Raw genomic sequence first — 16,960 nt, forward strand, 5'->3', positions numbered from 1 at the left:
CATATTGACGATGATGAAACTGAACTGACTGTCAGTCAGTGGTGCTACTTTCAGTCTTTATGCAAATGTACCATTTATAAGGCTGGGGAAACCTGTAGTCAGCTGAAACTCAAGCTGTACTTTGCACTAAGAATACTGTGTCCAGATAAACAGAATGAGCTCTCTCTGGGATTTCATTACTGTGATGGTCTAAGGAGCTTGGAAAGAAAAGCGTCTGGATGTTTCACCTCTCATCTGAGAAGCTTCTTCAGTTCTAAGGGTCAAATGGCAGAGTCCCAGATTTAAACCCCGTGGGAGTTTCCCCCCAAGGAGAGAAAATGACCCCCTGATGATCCTCTACCTAATCACATGAGCCAAGGTGTGAAAACGGGTGTGGGTCCCAATCAGCCAGGGTTTCGGGTGAGCTCATTGTGAAACCTAGCCCCACCCTATCCTCTGACTTCCTGAGGTCAGATGGCCCAGGGTGTGAGTGGGCATTAAGGTGTCTGGGACGGGATCTCAAAACTGGATTATAGATGGCAGACAGTTGGTGTCGTAAACCACCACCTCTGTTCAAAGATGGTCGCTCACAGTGGACATAAATGGCTTCTTTCACTCCTCTTTCAAACCATTGAAAGAGTGACCTTTGTCCTTTAGATGCAGATGGAATGCTGAGTCTTGTCCTGTGGAGGTGGCTCTTCTATGTTGTGCTATGCGCTTATGAAGTGGCTGTTTGGTCTCTCCAATGTAGAGGTCTGGGCAGTCCTCGCTACACTGTACAGCATACACCACATTGTTAAGTTTGTGTTCTGGAGTTTTGTCTTTCGGGTGAACCAGTTTTTGTCTGAGTGTGTTGCTGGGTCTGAAATGCACAGGATGTCGTGCTTGGAGAAAACTCTCCTGAGTTTCTCTGATACACCCGCTACATAGGGGATGACAATGTTGTTGCGTCTGTCCTTATCCTCCCTCGCTGGTGTCTGATCTTCTTTTCTGTGCATCTTTGCTGACTTTAAGAACGCCCAATTTGGATAACCGCATGTTTTAAGTGCTTCCTTTACATGTGTGTGTTCCATCTTTTTCCCTTCAGGCTTAGAGGGAACATGTTCTGCCCGGTGGTGTAGGGTCCTAATTACTCCAAGTTTGTGTTGCAGAGGGTGATGGGAGTCAAAGAGGAGGTACTGGTCCGTGTGTGTGGGCTTCCGGTAAACTTCGATGTTGAGGTTGCCACTCTCTTCAGTGTGCACAGCGCAGTCCAGGAAAGGCAAACAGTTATCCTTTTTGTTGTCCCTGGTGAACTTGATGTTTTTATCCACGACGTTAATGTGCGCAGTGAAGGATTCCATCATCAAGACATGATGTATAAAAGCTACTTAAGGGGTCGTGTAATTTGATATTTTTGCCAAATATCCTTCCTGACACAACCCCAAGGGGGATTTGGATCTCTGGCTAGAACCTGTTTTTATTGTTATTATTTATTGTTAAATCACATTTTCACATTGTGTAAACTAACATGCATACACACTTGAGGTCAGTTGCTGTCTGTGGCAGCTGTTTTGCTGACATGCCTAAAAGAGGACATGTATAAAAAGGGATATTTAATCCTGAATTTGGATGTGTGGAGCTATTCAGTTTAATTATTCCTTAGTCAGAATGTCTTTAATCTTATCCTTTAACATTGTCCTATAGAAAAGGCCCAAAAGGAGCAGATTTTAGCCTTCTATAATAGTCCTGAAGGAATCCTAAAACTTTAAATTTACCTGATGGGGTTTAGTTGATAATGACACTATCGTTTAAACATTTATATTGGATATTTTTTCTAATACTTACTGTGGATTGTCATTTACTTCTGGGGTGCATACAGTGACATCTGGGGCTCCTTTTACGTAAAACAAAAATGTGAGAGCTGCAGATCCCACTATAACCAATAGAGGGTGAGCTGCTAGCTAAAGAGGGTTTAACAACACACGGCAGGAAGGTGAGCAAGGAAGACATGCAAGCGGAGATCTGTGGTAACATTTATGTTAACGCATTTAAAATATAAGGACATACAAATGACAAGATTCCTAACCTTACAGGCACTTAGTTAGCTATTTTTGCACGTGTTACACATGCAGAAGTGTAGCATATTAAAGGAAAAACCTAAACCATCACAGTGAGTTGATTCGTTTGATCTATGCTGTGGGCGGATTTAACTGGTCGGGGTCCGTTAAGGGGAGGGGCAATATAAATCAGTTGTCAATAAATCTGAAGAAGGCTATATCGGTTTTAATCGTAGACAGTACAAAATAACTTTGCTGCAATTCTAACAAATCCTACTTTGCCGACAGAACTTGAATGCAGCATATGAGCTAAACGGGAGCTGAGGAAGAAACTATAGCAGCGTGGATATGTCGGACCCGGCGGCGCAGGCCTTACAACCCCGGCTTCTTCAAGCCCAGTCTGCTGGGTCAGCGGGCTCCAGTACTACTACTACTGCAGGCTCAGGATCAGGGAACAGTGACCCGGTCAGACCAGGGCTCAGCCAGCAACAACGTGCAAGCCAGAAAAAAGCACAAGTCCGAGCTTTCCCACGGGCGAAGAAGCTTGAAAAACTTGGCGTATTCTCCGCATGCAAGGTAGCTAGCATAGCTAGCCAAAGTTCACCATAACAAAGCACTCTTCAGACAGTATTAGCATTACTGTGTATATTCAGGAACAAACATGTAGCACGTAACCTAACATACGTGTTGCAGTATCAGTTTTTAACTGTCAAGGCAGTCTTGTATTTGCTGTATTATTCACATTAAAGCCTCAAAAATGCATTTATTGTTAGGCTAACTGAACAGTCATTCATTTACGTACAAAAGCTACAGTTGTGTTATTGTGTAAATCGATGTGTATGGATTATTTGCGTATTTTCAGGCTAATGACACATGCAAGTGCAATGGATGGAAAAACCCAAACCCACCGTCGGCCACACGTATTGATCTGCAACAGCAAGCAGCCAGCCTAAGCGAGCCCTGCCGCAGCTGTGGACATGCTCTGGGTACAAACTAGCATCCACGTACTGCTCACCTTGGACATGCTGTAATAACGAACAAACGTGTATTCCAGTCATGCATTTACATTTTTTTTACACCTTAATTACAGCTAATCATGTGTCACATCTGGAGAACGTGTCTGAAGATGAGATTAACAGGCTGTTGGGGATGGTGGTTGATGTGGAGAACCTTTTTATGTCTGTACACAAAGAGGAAGACACTGACACCAAGCAGGTCTATTTCTACCTTTTTAAGGTATGGAAAAGGCATTCAAACATTAGTGTGATTGTGATACTGGTTCAGTTGAACTTAGAAGTTGATGTACATGACATTTTTTTAGCCCGATATAAACTTGTCTCGTTACTTCTACACTCTTTCCTTCAGCTGCTGAGGAAATGCATCCTTCAGATGAGCCAGCCAGTCGTAGAAGGATCCCTCGGAAGTCCACCTTTTGAGAAGCCCAACATTGAGCAGGTAAATTTTAAGAAAATAGCTTCGGTGAATGTTTTGGTCTTAAGCAGTGTACTTACTGGTGAGCACAGACTTTAAATTAGGGCTGCTCGATTATGGCAAAAATGATAATCACGATTATTTTCACTGAAATTGAGATCACGATTATTTGACGATATTTATTTAACCCTTTAAGACCTACTATAGAACCAAGTCCACCAGAGCTTATATTATTTTTTTTACATGCTGTAGTGCCATTTGTGGGAGCATTTCAAGTTGCTATACATCAATACAACTGTTATAGCCCATATTTTAATAATATGTATGCATTAAGTGCATAGTAATTACATAAATTGCAAAAAAGTGCAATAAACTACAAAAAAAAATTGAAAATCGCTTTTGTTTTGTTTACATATATTTCTACTTGGAGAAATTTAAGAGGTTTATCCCTCAAAACTTTAAATACAATAAAGTTGCAAAAAATAGTTTCCCACCACAGGAAATTTATTTTGAGTGTCTTCATAGTTTTATTTTGGAGATACAGCAATTTTTATATACTGCAGGAAAAACAAAAAACAATCCTATGATGCAAATTTGCAAAGAAAACAGCATGTGCATCATTTTACTGTGGGAAGTGTTACGAACAGCTGATAGGAACGGCAAAGCCTGTTTCTGGAATATTATGTTTTTGTTCCTGCAAGCGCTTTTTATGCAATTTTTGCAAAGCTATATGTGGAACGAAACCGTGACCGAGGACAAGCTGATGGTATGAGATGTAAGTACAACTCCTCCGGTTTCATATGCAAAACAAATTATTGCGCTAGCTTACACGGTTCAGGTTCTACAGGGATTTAAAAATAGTTACGCAAAACGGAGCGTGCTGCTCTGACCGGCTTTAAAGGGTTAACAATGACTTTTAAAAAATAATATAAAATAGTGTGCAACACCACTGAAGTTTGTTTTTTTTAAACTCTCTTTTCAACCAACGGCAGTCACTCTCCAAATAACTTCTGCTTAGCTTTCCGAGCTTCCCTCGGGTCCTCTTAATCAGCGGTCTCCAACCTTTTTTGCGCCACGGACCGGTTTATGCCCGACAATATTTTCACGGACCGGCCTTTAAGGTGTCGCGGATAAATGAGGGAGGGGCTAATAATCGGCTCAGTCATTTTTAATGATCGTTGAAAGCCCAGATCGTAATCGTGATTAAAATTCGATTAATTGAGCAGCCCTACTTTAAATCTTTAAATATTTTTGTCTTTCTTTTAATTTCACAGGGGGTTTTGAATTTTGTCCAGTATAAGTTCAGCCACCTTGCACCAAAGGAAAGACAGACAATGTTTGAACTGTCAAAGATGTTCCTTTTGTGCCTAAATTACTGGAAGCTTGAGACCCCTACGCAGTATCGTCAACGTACCCAGAAGGATGATGGGACAGCTTACAAAGTGGACTACACTAGGTGCGTTCATTTGATAGTAGGGAAAGCCGATGTGTACATTTACTTGTTTCTAAAGTGACTATTGTATGTCAGTCTGTGCAATAAGGCGTTTCTTCTTATGATCGCAGGTGGTTGTGCTATTGCCATGTTCCGCAAAGTAATGACAGCTTACCGCGCTATGAAACCACTCAGGTGTTTGGGCGCAACTTGCTCAAGTCCATTTTCACTGTCACCCGACGCCAACTCCTGGAGAAGTTTAGGGTGGAGAAGGATAAACTGCTACCAGAGAAACGTACACTTATCCTTACACATTTCCCCAAGTAAGGACAAGCTTTATTGAAACGGTGTATCCTTGTATTCAAGTTAAAAGGCAACCTGAAAAGCTGCAGAAAGATTATCAGTGTACTTGATGGTGCACTGGACACTGTTCACATTCATCTTGTGGGGATCACTTTATGGTTATTACATTTGTACATGTGTGTCTTCAGGTTCTTGTCCATGCTGGAGGAGGAAATCTATGGTGAGAATTCACCCATATGGGAGGCTGATTTCACCATGCCGGCCTCCGATGGCACACAGCTCGGACATCAGACAGGTGAGGCAGTCATAAAGTTGTACAGTTGAGCTTTTGCAATGTGTTTGGTCTATGTGTAAGGCATATGTTTAAAGGCAAATGAAGAGTGAATGTGGCAGTATGCTAGCAACCCAAGAAATCACAAGAAGGTTTTTGGTGTGGCACACAACGTTTCAATGACTGTGCATTTTTCTTGCGCAACCTATGGTTGCCCGGAAGGCTCTAGACCTGTGTGACTGAAGGCTTAGTTCCTGTTGTATAGTTTGTAAATATGTCAAGTCTTTTTGTCTGTCATTGCAGTGATCAGTCCGGCTTCAGTGTCTGGCTCTCCTGCTCTGTCCAAGTGTCTGAACAGCAGCTCTTCTGTCAGCAGCATGGATACTGGTGGAGCAGAACCAAAGACAGGTGTGTAAACCAACATTAAAACCACCTGCACAGGAGTCTAGAATGTCTAGTGCTTAGATGCTGTCAGTGGCCTCTGTGGATCAGACATGTTTTCAGCACTTCCTGTGGGTGCACAATTGGATGATATTTTGAAGGTGAACCAGCATGTCACTGGGTTTTACTATCGTGGCTAATCAATATATATTATTTTAAGATGTAGAGATTATTATTATTTTTTTTCCAATCAGACCTTCCTGTGTCATAGATCACTGTCGGCGAATGTTTATGCTTTTTATTGCTTTGATCTGAGAAATGTTGCGCTCATTTCAGGAGAAAAGCGCAAACTTCCCGAGACCTTGACCCTGGAGGATGCCAAGCGGATTCGTGTGATGGGAGATATACCAATGGAGCTGGTCAATGAAGTCATGATGACAATCACTGACCCTGCTGCTATGCTCGGACCAGAGGTCAGTTGGTTAAACTCCATTCTTTTAATGTTTGGTTAAGTTCATAACACCTGTGTCATGTCTAGGGATGGGTACCGGTATCACCGGTTCTGACATAAACGGTAGTAACCAGACCGAAAAGCAGCGCACATTTCGGTGCTTTTTTTCCCTGAGATGTCACACACTTTGAATTCTAGCCAATCATTTTACCTTTGCAAGCGTAGTAGGCGGGCCCAGGTACGTATGTTCTTTTAGAGCAAAGCTACAGATTAAAAATGCCCAAGGCGAAGTGGTCAAAAGTCTGGCTGTACTTCACAGCAAAATATGCAAACTCAGCAGCCTGCAACAATTGCTTTAAGCTAATACTGTAATACTGTGCAAAGGAGGTAACACCTCGAATCTGATGAAACACCTGGCGACGTATAGCGTTTTATTTTTTTTTTATTTTATTTTTTTTAAAAGCCGTTTTTTATTTATTATAAATATTATTATTCCGGCACCGTTTCAAAAGTACCGGTTTGGTACTGGTATCGGATAAAACCTAAACGATACCCATCCCTAGTTATGTCTAAGGAGACACCCTGGTCAATTTTCTGTGATCAAAATTTTAACTCACCAGGCAAGGTAACATTTTTAGCATGGAACAATTATGAATGAGTTCAGTCACATTTACTATGATGTGTCATAACAGCCTAAGTGGTGGTATTTAAAAAGCTTTGACTTAACACCAGGGTTATGTAAAGAAGTTGGTGTTGTTTTGGTACAATTTTAAAGACATTTAATACTGATGTTGTTTTTTGTTTTTTTTGTTATGTTTAATATTGCTAGACTAATCTGCTGACACCAAATGCTGCCCGTGATGAGACTGCAAGGCTGGAGGAGAGACGTGGTATCATAGAGTTTCATGTCATTGGAAACTCACTTTCCCAGAAATCAAACAAGAAGATCCTGATGTGGCTGGTTGGCCTACAGAATGTCTTTTCACATCAGTTGCCTCGTATGCCCAAAGAGTACATAACACGACTGGTGTTTGACCCGTAAGTCTAACGTTCTTTCCACATGTTGTGCCACTTGAGGCCCACACATGTTTGACATCTCCGTCTTTTTTATTATTTGTTTTTTTTTTGTTTTTTGTTTTTTTAATAGGAAACACAAGACCCTAGCCCTTATCAAAGATGGCCGCGTCATTGGAGGCATCTGTTTTAGGATGTTTCCCACTCAGGGCTTCACAGAGATCGTCTTTTGTGCCGTCACATCTAATGAGCAAGTTAAGGTATATAATAAGGGGTTAAATTTATACTCAGTTTTCAGTTCGGAAAAACCAGCTTACCTACACGTACCTATAGCAAAATAAACATGAATACGATTATGAGCAGTATTGCTGAATATTGTTGGAATTTCTTTTATAAATACGGTGCTTTTTCTCGGGTCTCTTTAAGGGCTATGGTACCCACCTGATGAACCACCTTAAGGAGTACCACATCAAACACAATATCCTCTATTTCCTCACCTATGCTGATGAGTATGCCATTGGCTACTTCAAGAAGCAGGTACTGCAGGCGTGACTTGTGCATTAACTTTCCCTCTCTCATTTTTGTCTTTCTATTAATTTTTTTTCTTTTTCCCTCCGCAGGGCTTTTCCAAAGACATCAAAGTGCCGAAGAGTCGATACCTTGGATACATCAAAGACTACGAGGGAGCGACCCTCATGGAGTGCGAACTGAACCCTAGAATCCCTTATACCGAGCTTTCTCATATCATTAAAAGACAGAAGGAGGTACGTCAGAAGTTCTCATTAAAGCAAACCTTGTTTTTCTTCATTTTTGTGAACATGTCAGTGTGTTTCTTATGAGATAAATTTGAAAATGTCAATAGATTATTAAGAAACTGATTGAGAGGAAACAAAGCCAGATCAGAAAGGTTTACCCGGGTCTCACCTGCTTCAAAGAGGGAGTACGACAGATCCCAGTGGAGAGCATTCCAGGCATAAGTGAGTGTTTGTTTTTGTGTTTGTGTCTGAAAATATATATAATAAAATGCTTATTAATGTTTTACTTACAAGTACTTTTATACATATTTTTTTATTTTTTTGTCTTTCTATTCAGGAGAGACAGGCTGGAAACCCAGTAACAAGGACAAAGGGTAAACTCTTTGGATATATTTTTAAATGATGTTGCTTTGGACTGTGACCTCCCCTGCAGGGACACTTTCATTGAACAGATTAAGATTTAGAAATGACTGAGTAGTGAAGAAAACAAACAAAAAAAATGTATAATAAGAAATACCTACTGAAATATACAATTTATCGAAGTTGTTATGATTTTGGTATTAATGCTAAGATGCCACTATTGTTGGTGTTCAGAAATGTATTCACCTAACTTTAGCTTTTTGTTGTGTCTTTAAGTCTACAGGTCCTTTAACCTTCTCAGGTTCAAATTACACTTTTTGTTGCTAATGCACAACCAAGTCCTGCAGTGGTACTTCTGAGTAAAAAAAACCCCTCATAAAATATGTATGTGGGGTAATCAGGTTGTTAGTTTTTAACTGTTGCAAATCGGCAACGCCTGCCTTGAGAGGGCTAAGTGTAGTCAAAGGTTTACTTATCATTTATATCTTTCATAGGAAAGAGGTGAAGGATCCTGATGTGCTATACAACATGCTGAAGAACCTTCTCGCCCAGATAAAGGTGAGGATCACCAGAGGCCTGTATTCGGAAGCAGTATTTGGGGCTTAACTTCAGGGTTAACCATAGATTTTTGCTGTTATGAGGGTTAACTCTTTTACCAGGGTACATCATGGTGCTAAGAAGTTCCCATAAAAAGCGTCATCCGTGAGAGGTGAAATGCCTTTAAAACAAAACAAAAGTCCAGTTGTATTTGTTTATTTTCAAGCTCTCATGGCTACCATGACCTGGATGAGTGAGAACCTACACAGACAAATCAACCTACACAGTCATAACAAATTGACTGTTATGACTGCATAACAGTCAATTTGCATTGACTAACAATGGACCGTGAGTTCAGTTTCACGATCTCGAGTATTAATATTGTCATGACTATTGATCTATTTCCATGGCTACCATATTCACGAAGAGTTTGGGAATGGCCGCTGTCACAGTATTGTAAAGCCTGGATTATACTCTATTGCAGAGATGGACAGCTGGAGACCCGACGGCTGAATACTCATTTCTGTTATACTTCAGCTGCCTGGGCATATGTGTAGTTTGTGCACTGTAATGTAATTCTACACAGACAAGTCTGCCCAGTCACAAAACAACAAACAGGCACATGGACATTCACGTATGTCCTCAGGCTTAATGTCCGATGACGAAATTTAGGTCACAGTCTGCCCAAGCGGAGTCATGGATGCTGAAAACATGAAAACCGCTTTAGATGGTGAAATATGTACTCAAAGGCCCCCTCCTCAGTTCAGAACAGGTCACTGCCTTTTCATATAATTGACCTCCTTGACTCTCCACTCAGTCACACACCATTGCTTTGGATGCATCACTTGTGTGGACTTCAGTCAGTATTTTTTCAATATTTGTAACATAAGCTGCTCTGCTGCCAGCAGATTTGCATGTTTGTCATTGGACACTTAAGGAAAAGAGATTCTTGGCATGTTGAACTTGCTTTCAGGTACAAGCCCCAGCTAACACCTGAGTGGAGCACACACAAGGATACACCCAGACTAACAAGACCTGAGACTAACTAAAACTTTGTCACCTCTGCAGACTCATCCTGATGCTTGGCCCTTTATGGAACCAGTGAAGAAATCTGAAGCTCCGGATTACTACGAAATCATCCGTTTTCCTATTGGTGAGTAAGCCTCTCTTAGATAATATGACCCCCCACCCCCCAGCAATAGTTTGCAAATCTCTTAAAACCTGCATTTTACAATACAATACACAGTTCAAAGTAAAAACATAAGAAATTAAAACCTAGCAAATCTGTCACTTTAAGAAAAAAAAGGTTTTCAACCTGATGGCAGCAACATATCTTTTAAAAAAGGTGGTACAGGGACTATATGTTTCCCACTGTGTAGCATCCTCTCTTTTATCAAAAGTCTGTAAACACCTGGGAGCTGAAGACAATAGCTAATGGACTTTCAGGGGGAGCAGTGTTGAGCCCGTTCTTGTCTGATATAGGATTCTAGCGGCTCAACCGTCCAGGGTCGTCTTTGTTGTATTACTGGTTTCATGAGATGCCAATTTTTTTTTTTTTTAATTGGTCTGGACTGCAGGCAGGCCAGTTTAACTCCTGGATTCTTCTACTACCAAGTCTTCTTATTGTAATAGATGCAATAGGCAACTTAACATTGTCTTGCTGAAAAATGGGTGGCCTTCCCCAAAAAAGCTACCTTGATAGAAGCTGCTGCTGGTTTTTTTTTTTTTTTTTGTTTTTGTTTTTTTTTTTTTTTTTTTTGATAGTTTTTTTTTTTTTTTTTTTTTTTAATGCCCAATCATGTTACTGATATGTTGTGGATTAACCTATTTTGTTGTAAAATGTTCTTCCCAACTGTCTTGACGCATGCTCAATCATCCAGGTAAGTAAATCACAAAAGTTGATTCTGTTCATCTAGATGTAGCGTTTTCAGTGGGAGAAATATTTTGTCTCTCATCCAAGTGACTTCCTCAGACTGAAGAAAATGCTATGACCAGACAAACACAATCAACTTTTTGGGGTTCCTCCCAGCTGTTCCCTTTGAATCCAGTTTACTTTTCCAGTTGCTTGTGCCTATGTTCCACCTTGTTTTTGAGATGTGTTACTGCCATCAAAATGGTTTCTGTGATAATATAGATAATATATGGGTTTGAGATTTTCACATCATTGCATTTCATTTTTGTTTACATTTTACTTCCCAGTGTTTTTGGAATTGGGGTTATTGTTTGTGGTATTTAAGCCATTACTTTTTAATTTATGCAGATTTTCTTTGTCCTTGTTTTGCCCTCACAGACCTAAAGACTATGACAGAAAGACTCAAGAACAGATACTATGTGACCAAGAAACTTTTTATTGCCGACCTACAGCGAATCATCACCAACTGTCGCGAGTACAACCCCCCAGACAGCGAGTACTGCAAGTGTGCCAACACCTTAGAAAAATTTTTCTACTTCAAATTAAAAGACGGAGGTCTGATTGAGAAATGAAGCCTGCCTCAGAACTATTTCGACTTACAAGGAGTTAATTTCACAGCGGCCAAACGCCGAGATAGAGAAGATTTTTAGCTATTGTCATATCTTGGTTAAGAAAAGGTTATTTTCAAGGGGAAAAAAAAGAATTGCTGAAAAATTGTTGGACTTGCATCACAGCCAGTTGAATACTACAAGTTTCAAAATGTGATCCAGTTAAACTTACCTGATGACGTCTTCTTTCAGTACTCGCAGTGGGTGAATTATCTGCTAATACGTGTTTCAATGAGTGTACCAAAGTTACAGGTCCAAGTAATAATGCGACTTTCCACCATTCTTTGTAGAGTGACAGATTCAGCTTTGTTGCATTTTACAGGAGCCAGTGTTTAAGTAGTAAAGAGTTCATTAAAAAAACAACAAAAACTGGACCTTGGGACCTAAAGCCACGTTGCCTTCCATTACTGAGACACTTGAGCATCCCAGCCATTTTCATAGGAATGAATATAAAAGCTCTAAGGGGCAAAGTGCTTAGAGCACTTGAAAAATGGGAAGTACTTTGCTAAGTAGTACTGAAACAATTGAATTAGTCATTTGTTTAAAAAAAAGAAGAAAAAAAAAAAAGAGTAAAATTGTTACTCTCACGTGAAGTGCAAATTCTGAATGTTTGCAAGTGAGGACTTTTTTTTTTTTTTTTTTTTGCTTTCTCTTTTAATATTTACCATCTATTGATTTTGATTTTTTTTTTTTCCTAAATGTTTGACTGTTGGTCATGATAAAAGAAAATTGTCATTTGGATAAATGACTAATTATGAGAACAGCACTGCAGATGAAAATAACTGCTGGTTGCAGCTCTACTGTTAAGACAAATTGAGGCACTCCGTGATGGACTGGGCATAAAATACTTCCAGCACTTGTGTGATGAAGAAAATAAGTAAGTCAAAAGTTACCTTAATAGAAACGTTTTCATGCTAATATAATACTTATTTATACATAAAATATAAAACATAATGTTTATGCAGCATTCCAAACGATTTTGATGAGGTCACAGTTAGTATAGCTTCTTTTGCAGGTGTTTACTGTACGTGTTTGAACTGATTTGTCCTGTAGGACTGTCACTTCCACATAGGGAGTGCTTTGTGTGTAGCCTCACTTTTGTGGTGGTTCCATGTTTACTGGTTAGTTTTTGTTGCAAACACAAAAAACAGGGGAGGCAGACGTTAATCAGCAGTCCTGTATAGATTATGACTTGGAAAGAGAACATGACTTGGTTTATTTTATCACACTGTTCGCAAGCTGTGGAAGGTGTTAATGCATGGCTACAGTTTACAATGTGCATTAAAAAAACAAAACAAAACCTTCAGGCACAGTTGCAGGGTTTAAGTGGTTTTTTTTTTTTTGTTTGTTTTTTTTGTTGTTTTTTTTTCCTTTTAAACTTTTCATCAACATCGTATGTTTGCGTGTGTGTGAATGTCTGTTTTGTTTTGTACTTGAATCATGACAAGCTTTGAATTGTTGGAGTGATGTCAGTGTTTCGTTATTCAGGGTTGTCAGTTATGTAGTTCATCCTCAGACTACCAATGTTGCATTTCAGACTTTCTTAAAAGGTGTCTGAGTGAACCTTCCAGCTGTTTGAGGATGGCTACTGTTGAGTTATGGTTTAAATACCGTTTACTGTAACTGTAAAACTGTTCACGACAATAAAGTTGTTGGGGTTGTTTTGTTTTTGGTTTTTTTGGTAAATAATTCTTTTCATGGTCACTTGGCTAAATAAAGAAGGTCACCAACAAACACTTTTAATCTGAGGCAGAAATATTAGTAAAATCATAAAAGGCTTTTTAGAGGACAGTGAATATTATAACCTAATAACACTAGTTAAGGCCACGTAGTGTGTAATGGTTGATTTCATCAGTGAACTTTATGATCCGCTCAAATGTAAAAAATTGCGTGCATATAACTAAATAAGTGACTGTTATCTATAATGCGTCTTTAGGCTCTCTTGTATGATTGTGTATAATAGGCTTTAGAGTTCTGTTTCCTGATGCAATGAAAACAAGACGGGTGTATCAAGGGCGTGGTGCATGCAAAAACTGATTAAAATCTACAACACCCTAAGGTTTACACAGTACTAAGATATATTTAGGGTAACTTTTCAGTTGGCCTGACACTTTCAACTGAAGGTTTTATCAGGAAAAATATTTATTTTCTTCAAAAATACTTGAGGCTTGTAAAGGCTAGTGGATCATTAACAGTGCTACCTAAACCAGTTAGATAAAATAAAGAAATTAGTCATCTCAGGCAAAAGTCCAGCTCCTCAGGGTAAGGAGGTGGTGTTTTTCAGTTGTGGTTTGTTTCTTGTCAAAGAATGCAAATTCTTAAAGGCGTTTTGGTAAAATCTAATGTGAAAAACAATGAATTATGAAATTTGAATTATTTATGGACACACCAAAAACAATATATTACTTCAATGTAGATGTAATGGTATACTTTACTTCTTTTCATGGTATTTTTCATTGATTTCTATTAGTTATAAAGAACATAAAATCCCTGCACAGTTAACTGCAAAATGTCTTGCTGCTGTATTATGTAAGGCTTGTAAAACAACTGCTTTATTGTCAATGACATTTAGGCTTTGTCACTGCATTTGAGTTGTGATTTGTTGTTCCTCCAGAGCCTCCCTCAGTTGGCCCATTCTGCACAGAGCTTTTGATTTCGTTTCTCTGTATCACACAACGCGTCCACTCCTTACTGTTGATATTTTGTGCTGTGACTCACATAGTGGATAGGTAATGGAAATTACCAAAGGATTTATTAGAACTTGCATATTGTTTACACAGTGCTGTAAAAAAGTAGTAAAAATTCCTACTTCGAATCAGCTGGGATTTTTTGTACATTAACTTTAGTTTATCCTTTTGCAACTTTCACAAACTTGCCTGCATACAGGGAGTGCAGAATTATTAGGCAAATGAGTATTTTGTCCACATCATCCTCTTCATGCATGTTCTCTTACTCCAAGCTGTATAGGCTCGAAAGCCTACTACCAATTAAGCATATTAGGTGATGTGCATCTCTGTAATGAGAAGGGGTGTGGTCTAATGACATCAACACCCTATATCAGGTGTGCATAATTATTAGGCAACGTCCTTTCCTTTGGCAAAATGGGTCAAAAGAAGGACTTGACAGGCTCAGAAAAGTCAAAAATAGTGAGATATCTTGCAGAGGGATGCAGCAGTCTCAAAATTGCAAAGCTTCTGAAGCGTGATCATCGAACAATCAAGCGTTTCATTCAAAATAGTCAACAGGGTCGCAAGAAGCGTGTGGAAAAACCAAGGCGCAAAATAACTGCCCATGAACTGAGAAAAGTCAAGCGTGCAGCTGCCAAGATGCCACTTGCCACCAGTTTGGCCATATTTCAGAGCTGCAACATCACTGGAGTGCCCAAAAGCACAAGGTGTGCAATACTCAGAGACATGGCCAAGGTAAGAAAGGCTGAAAGACGACCACCACTGAACAAGACACACAAGCTGAAACGTCAAGACTGGGCCAAGAAATATCTCAAGACTGATTTTTCTAAGGTTTTATGGACTGATGAAATGAGAGTGAGTCTTGATGGGCCAGATGGATGGGCCCGTGGCTGGATTGGTAAAGGGCAGAGAGCTCCAGTCCGACTCAGACGCCAGCAAGGTGGAGGTGGAGTACTGGTTTGGGCTGGTATCATCAAAGATGAGCTTGTGGGGCCTTTTCGGGTTGAGGATGGAGTCAAGCTCAACTCCCAGTCCTACTGCCAGTTTCTGGAAGACACCTTCTTCAAGCAGTGGTACAGGAAGAAGTCTGCATCCTTCAAGAAAAACATACTTTTCATGCAGGACAATGCTCCATCACACGCGTCCAAGTACTCCACAGCGTGGCTGGCAAGAAAGGGTATAAAAGAAGAAAAACTAATGACATGGCCTCCTTGTTCACCTGATCTGAACCCCACTGAGAACCTGTGGTCCATCATCAAATGTGAGATTTACAAGGAGGGAAAACAGTACACCTCTCTGAACAGTGTCTGGGAGGCTGTGGTTGCTGCTGCACACAATGTTGATGGTGAACAGATCAAAACACTGACAGAATCCATGGATGGCAGGCTTTTGAGTGTCCTTGCAAAGAAAGGTGGCTATATTGGTCGCTGATTTGTTTTTGTTTTGTTTTTGAATGTCAGAAATGCTTAGGCTGCTGCCCCCGCGACCCGGCCCCGGATAAAGCGGATGAAGATGGATGGATGGATGGATGTTAGAAATGTATATTTGTGAATGTGGAGATGTTATATTGGTTTCACTGGTAAAAATAAATAATTGAAATGGGTATATATTTGTTTTTTGTTAAGTTGCCTAATAATTATGCACAGTAATAGTCACCTGCACACACAGATATCCCCCTAAAATAGCTAAAACTAAAAACTACTTCCAAAAACATTCAGCTTTGTTATTAATGAGTTTTTTGAGTTCATTGAGAACATGGTTGTTGTTCAATAATAAAATTATTCCTCAAAAATACAACTTGCCTAATAATTGTGTACTCCCTGTACTATGAAAAATTAAACGAGCTGGACTGCTTTGAAGTACAACCCCAATTCCAAAATATGGAGCCCTATATAAAATGTAAATAAAAGAACAAAGCAATGGTTTGCAAATCTCATAAACCCACATTTTATTCACAGTAGAACATAGTAAAACACACCAAATGTTTAAACTGAGAAACTGTACTATTTTAAAGAGAAAAAATGTGGTCACTTTGGATTTGATGGCAGCAACATGTTGCAAAAAATTTGGTAGAGGCCCGTGTTCACCATAGTGTAGCATGCTCTCCTCTTTTAACGCTTTACGAGATCTGCAGATAATTGCATCTTGTTTTTGATATTTTACACAATGTGCCAACTAATTACAGAGCTTAGAATGAAAGCCACAGGACTTTTTAAAGTTTCATGACGATGTGTCTTCTCTCATCCGAGAGGCTTCTTCAGTTCTAAACAGCCAGTCCAAAAAAACCATGCATGGTGTAATATAGAAGAGCCACCTCGACTCAGTGGTACATCTGCAGCTAAAGGTTAAAGGTCACTCTCTTAAGAATGCCAATGTTCGCAATTTGAATTGAGAAGATGACAATGGTTTCAAAGTGGAGTAAAAGAGGCCATAGCTGAACAGAGTGGGTGGCTTATTCCACCTTCAGTGCAGTTCTGAGATCCCTTCCAAGGTGCCTTAACCCCGATTCACACCTTGCGTCACGTTACCTTAGGTCACATGATACGGCGAGGCCTATCACCCTCTTAAGGGACAACCACTATTAAGGTTTACATACCTGAGATTCTCCGCCGTTTGGTTTTAGAACTGAAGAAGCCACTTTCTTTCCAAGCTCCTTTGAAAAAAGGGCAACTATGGTTTTAGTTTTTGGTTTTGGTTATTCTTACTTGTGAGTTTATATGTTTTCAGATGGCACAACTTTTTTGATGGTGACTTAAGCTGTACCCAAGCTCTGTAACGCAGCCAAATACTGTTGAAGCTC

General features: G+C 39.7%; 1 protein-coding gene across 2 annotated transcripts; it reads left to right on the forward strand.

Annotated features, from left to right (window-relative positions):
- Positions 1-1,934: 1,934 nt before the first annotated feature.
- On the forward strand, positions 1,935-12,855 carry kat2a (K(lysine) acetyltransferase 2A). Of its 2 annotated transcripts, none has more exons than XM_085404447.1 (19): positions 1,935-1,988; positions 2,307-2,594; positions 2,881-3,004; positions 3,109-3,254; positions 3,384-3,473; positions 4,724-4,905; positions 5,013-5,204; positions 5,373-5,479; positions 5,759-5,863; positions 6,173-6,309; positions 7,117-7,325; positions 7,435-7,561; positions 7,728-7,838; positions 7,922-8,065; positions 8,164-8,278; positions 8,394-8,430; positions 8,911-8,974; positions 10,022-10,106; positions 11,244-12,855. In XM_085404447.1, the coding sequence occupies exons 2-19, from the start codon at positions 2,367-2,369 to the stop codon at positions 11,435-11,437; spliced, it is 2,397 nt and encodes a 798-aa protein (XP_085260573.1). In that variant the 5' UTR covers positions 1,935-1,988; positions 2,307-2,366; the 3' UTR covers positions 11,438-12,855. The 2 variants fall into 2 exon arrangements, with proteins under 2 accessions (XP_085260573.1, XP_085260574.1); XM_085404448.1 differs by lacking the exon at positions 1,935-1,988 and adding an exon at positions 1,993-2,131.
- Positions 12,856-16,960: the final 4,105 nt, after the last annotated feature.

This window comes from Rhamphochromis longiceps, linkage group LG4, assembly GCF_057381845.1.
Source record: "Rhamphochromis longiceps isolate RC_006_pf linkage group LG4, R_longiceps_female_GT1.1, whole genome shotgun sequence".
NCBI lineage: Eukaryota > Metazoa > Chordata > Actinopteri > Cichliformes > Cichlidae > Rhamphochromis > Rhamphochromis longiceps.

Coding starts and splice junctions, on each gene's coding strand:
- kat2a (XM_085404447.1), top strand. CDS start 2,367: ATGTCGGACCCGGCGGCGCAGGCCTTACAACCCCGGCTTCTTCAAGCC. Junction 8,066..8,163: donor TCATTAAAAGACAGAAGGAG/GTACGTCAGAAG, acceptor AAATGTCAATAG/ATTATTAAGAAACTGATTGA. Junction 8,279..8,393: donor GGAGAGCATTCCAGGCATAA/GTGAGTGTTTGT, acceptor CTTTCTATTCAG/GAGAGACAGGCTGGAAACCC.